The 4,731-nt window shown below is 48.8% G+C and overlaps 1 protein-coding gene across 1 annotated transcript; it reads right to left on the reverse strand.

Annotated features, from left to right (window-relative positions):
* Positions 1-2,808: 2,808 nt before the first annotated feature.
* Positions 2,809-4,286, reverse strand: LOC119330087. The gene is made up of 2 exons (XM_037603199.1): positions 3,761-4,286; positions 2,809-3,637 (listed from the first exon to the last, which is right to left on the reverse strand). Exons 1-2 carry the CDS (start codon positions 4,159-4,161, stop codon positions 3,367-3,369), a joined length of 672 nt encoding a protein of 223 aa, XP_037459096.1. The 5' UTR covers positions 4,162-4,286; the 3' UTR covers positions 2,809-3,366.
* Positions 4,287-4,731: the final 445 nt, after the last annotated feature.

Consider the following 4,731-nt stretch of genomic DNA (forward strand, 5'->3'; position numbering starts at 1 on the left):
GACCATCCAAGTGTCTAAAAAAATTGTTCAAAAACCAAAAGGAAGGACTTGCCCGAGACCGACCCCAAGCCCTAAAAATCGTGTATCTCAAAAAGAACTAGTCCGAACACGATAAAAAGTGTGTATCTGAAATTTCTCATCATACGAGCGCTAAATGCATAACAAATTCCAGTTTGTGCATCACACTAGAAAAGGTCAACACATGCTCACAAACATGAGGGGGAAAAGCCCTAATTTTGGTGTGAGTGTGTGTAGCACTAAAAATATGTTATGTACCTATAGATGACATGACCCCAAAAAAACCCTAGTTTTCATAAGAAAGAAAAATAATATCATTGGAGTAGGAAAAACTATAGAAAGTGAGATGACATGTATCTCAATTCATAGGGAAAGAGATGTCATTTGATGCAAATGATAGAAATTTTCCATTAACTCTAGGCTAATATTTTTTGTTTCTTTAAAATGTGAAAGATTGGTCCCTTTTTTTGCAGAAAAAAAATCTTGTATTACTCAATCAAAGTACAATCATGCTTAACCGCGTTTAAAACGACATCTGGTCCCGACCCAAGCCATACAGTAGTTCGGCCTTGAGTCCTCTCAAAGTTTGCCAAAACTTGACTAGAGGAACTACAACCAGGACAGATGTGAGTAATACAAGAACTATGTTCGGACATGATTCTTTTATATCTCTAATAACAAGAAAGGCGTATTTTGGTCTGTTTGTGTCTTCGCTCTTCAACATATTCACAGCCTCCAGACTGTGTATCTTTCAATGTGAATTGGTAGATTGCTCCACTCTAGGGCTAGCATGGGTCCTTCCCGAATAGTCAAAATCTCAGCCTCCAACACATCATTGCGTGAAAAATGATGACTGCATGAGCTGAAAGATTGGTCCTTATTCTATATAGGAATAAAAATCCATTTCTATAAACCAAAGTACTCCAAATGAGTTTTTCCTTTGAAATACCAAAGAAAGCCTAACTTGGGCGCACACGGATCTTGTGTGTGCTGATCTTGAATTGGCTCCACCACTAGACGAGGCTGACGTGGCAGCAAAGCAGCCATGTTGACCTGCTTGTGTGGCAAAACAACACTGACCGGTGGGCCGGAGGTGTCAGTTTCACACCATCAAAACCACTCAACCGTGTGAGTTTTCGCTCGCTGCAAAAGAGTAGACAAGACCCTGTGAGTTGGTGATCTTTTCCATTTTTCAGAACATCCTGCAAGTTTGGGGCGCAGGGCGCTACTGATCCCGCTACTGCCGAGAAGCTTCTAGCACATCGTTTAGAGTCGACATGACTGCATATACTGATGTTTTCCTCCTCCGTTTGTTATACTCCAGAGAACCCAAGAGCATCATGCATCAATCCCCTCCTCCATTTTTTCACCGACGCGACAACGTGGACGCACAATCGATCCCCGAAACCATTCCCGCACGCCAAAGATGTACTCGTACTCCCTCCCGGCATCGTGTACGAAACCAGGCAAAAAGAAGCAAACGGAGCAGCATCAATCAGCGGCTACGCGTGCTACGTACCCTACCAACTGACGAACACGCTTCCCTCTCAAACACACAGCAGTACATCAGCAGACTGATTACTTGCTAATTAATCCGCGAAAGCGGCCGGACCAGCCAGGGAACGGATAAGGCCTCCAGCACAAACGTACACCCCGCATGGCGCTTTCCTCTCTTCACGCGCGACGTGACACTGACACCCGTACGTTTCCTCTCTCGTTAATCGTTATCGCTTATCCTCCGCCCCCGAAGCTTATCCCTTCCATGCCACTTTTGACATCCCTGTCGCCCTACCCTATCCCCTCTGCGCGTCACGTCGCTGCTACTATTAATTTGGCCTTGTCCCCTTGATCTTTTTTCTAACACACGCTAATGTGGGAGTAACTCGCCCTCTGTGCTTGGATGGTGAAGGCCTGAAGTGACCACCCCTTGACGTCCCCTGGTCGAACACATACGGTGTCTCTGATTCAAGGGTTTTCAGAGAATTTTCGGAGCACCGAGATCCTTAGAATTTCTGCTCTCGCCCACTTTGTAGATGAAGAACAGACCACAGTACACGGCCCAACGATATATATTTTTTAGTTGCTTGATTCTTCATAGGATCGATGAATTCCCCATAGAATTTTCATACTGGTTTCTCTGATCGTCCAAACCGGTTGAAAATATCCATTCTTTTCTGTGACGCAATCAAACAACAAGCCAAATCATATAGACCTCGAATGGGCGTGATATTTCAGTCCTACATTTTTTCTTGTTCATGTATAGTTTAAATCCTACACTCTTCATCCAAAAAGGTTTGTTTTTCAAATGAATGTACTCCATTTCACTACACAATGTAGTGCTCCTCTATCATCATGCTTCAACTTTGACCGTAAATTTAACTACCAAGACCGATTGCGGCGGGAGCAAAAATTATATCAGTAAAGTTGTATTCGAAAGAAGTTTTCAATTATATAATAATGAATTCGTATTCGAAAGAAGTTTTCAATTATATAATTTTTTCTCCCTCTGCAGTTGGTCGCTGCAGTTAGTCTCGTTGGTTAAATTTATGGTCAAAATTGGACCTTGAAAAACACGGACACACTATATTTTGGAATGAGGAGAGCATTAGCTTTGGACAAGCTTGTTCAGACGAAGGGAGTACAAATGACGGAGTGAGTACAAATCAAAGAAGCCCTATAAGAGATAAAAAAATATCGATTTGCCGACATAGTATGTTTCAAAACACAAATTATGTACAATAGCACCACTTCACCAACCATAGTACGTACACAGATAGGGTCAAGTATATATGATGCTTGGCAACTGTTAGTACTCACAATTATTAGTTTGTATTATATATATTACATATGTGCAATGCACTGCAAAGAAACATCCTATAGATCGACTTAGAACACACATGTCAATGATCAATCGGGTACTTTTACAGTTGATCTGCATGCATACCTTGGCGCTATACTAGCATTGAAAAGGGTAATCGGGCTTCTTCTCTCCAATGAGATGGAACGCTGGCATAACTGGTTGTAGGCTAGGATGGATCTCACATGCACCATGTTCGGTGCTCCCTCTCCATCTCTTTGCATGTCAATGCAACTACTAGCAGCTAGTAAAAGAATTAAGAAAAGACCTAAGCTCTAGGCGGCCATTGGTGATGTGAGCTGGGATGAGTGGGATCCCGGAGTACTACAAAGTAGGATCCATCCATCCATCTTGTCGATCTCCTCCCTAGTAGTTTGTTTCCATTACTAATTCCCTTGCAGCTTGCATGCATATGCATGCCTTTTTTCCTTTTCGATCAATCTGATATCTGATCGGTGCACGTACGGCGTTGTCCCTGGATCGGTTGATGGTCAGCCACTGCCGCCGCCGGAGCCGCCGTTGATGACGCCGTCGTTGCCGATGTTGAAGGACGGCTCGGGCGGCAGGAAGGGCGGCAGCGCGGTGAGCGAGGTGGAGGAGACGCGCCGGATGGAGCAGCACCGCAGGATCCGGCGCCGCTTGTTGAAGGGGTTCTCCGGCTTGGCCAGCACGTCCTTGCTGCTGGTGGTGCCGGCCACGGCCACGTCCTGCAGGTTCGCGAACGACCGCGACTTGCCGGAGAAGAAGCTCGACAGCCCCCGCCTGCGGAATCAAGAACTCGCAAATCAACCCACCGACCGAACCGAGAATTCGCCGTTCTTGCAAGGATTGGTAGGGTTGTTAATGGGGACGATTAAGGGAAGGGAGGTGAAGCTGGTCAATTACTTGATGGGGAGGGCGTCGTCGAGGGCGTCCAGGCTCGCGAGCCCGCCGGTCCTCTTGGTCCTCCTCTGCCACGGCGTCTCCCGGGCGCTCTCCACCTCCCCCCCTTCCTCCTCGTCCCCCTCGGAGACGGGGCCAATGGAGGACCGCTCGTTTTCCGCCTCGGCCTCCCTCTCCTCCTCCTCCTCCACCGTCTCCAGCACGAACAGCCCGTGGCCCTCACCGCCAAGCCGCGCCCCTTGCACCGCCGCCACCTCCTCCTCCTCCTCCTCCTCCTGGTAGTGCACGACGTCCTTCCTCTTCCTCGCCCCGCCGCCGCCGCACATCCCGTACGGCGCCGCCGGGGACGGGGCCACGGGCGCGGGCCCCACGGCCGCCGCCGCCGCCGCAGCCACAACGGACATCGCGTCCGGCCGTGAAGGGTGCTGCAGCTGCTCTCATCAATGGCGCCCGCAGGCCTCGGCGCGCGGCTCAGACGCCCATGGCCTCGGCCACCATTGGAGCTGCTATTATTGGTCTCGTCGCGATGGTTCGGAGGACAGAAGGAGAGGACGGGGAGCGGCGCCGGGGGCCGTATATAGGGCCGGGGAGGGAGACGGGTGGACAGGGACGCGTGGAGGGGGGGACGTGTCGGACGGGGCGAGGGTGACGGGCGCGCCGGACAGCGGAGGCTGCATGCACGCCAACACGTTTTGGCTTAGCCTTTTGCGTGCCCATGCCCCGTATATGGCTGCCGCGCCTTTTGTTTTGCCTAATCAAACTAGGCTTATCGGCTACCATGGATGGATCTTCTAGCACTTTCCATCTCATTTCTGTAAAGCTTCCGGGTAATTTCTTGCCAGCAATATTGGTCGGCATTGAGCAGGGAAGGTTCCTACTGACGATTAATACCACATCTTATTAGTGCAAGATAAAAAGATGTTGGATGTTAGTTGTTTTTATCTGTTTAGTGTGGAGAGAGTCAAAAAACCGAT

Source organism: Triticum dicoccoides, chromosome 7A, assembly GCF_002162155.2.
Source record: "Triticum dicoccoides isolate Atlit2015 ecotype Zavitan chromosome 7A, WEW_v2.0, whole genome shotgun sequence".
In the NCBI taxonomy this organism is placed as follows: domain Eukaryota; kingdom Viridiplantae; phylum Streptophyta; class Magnoliopsida; order Poales; family Poaceae; genus Triticum; species Triticum dicoccoides.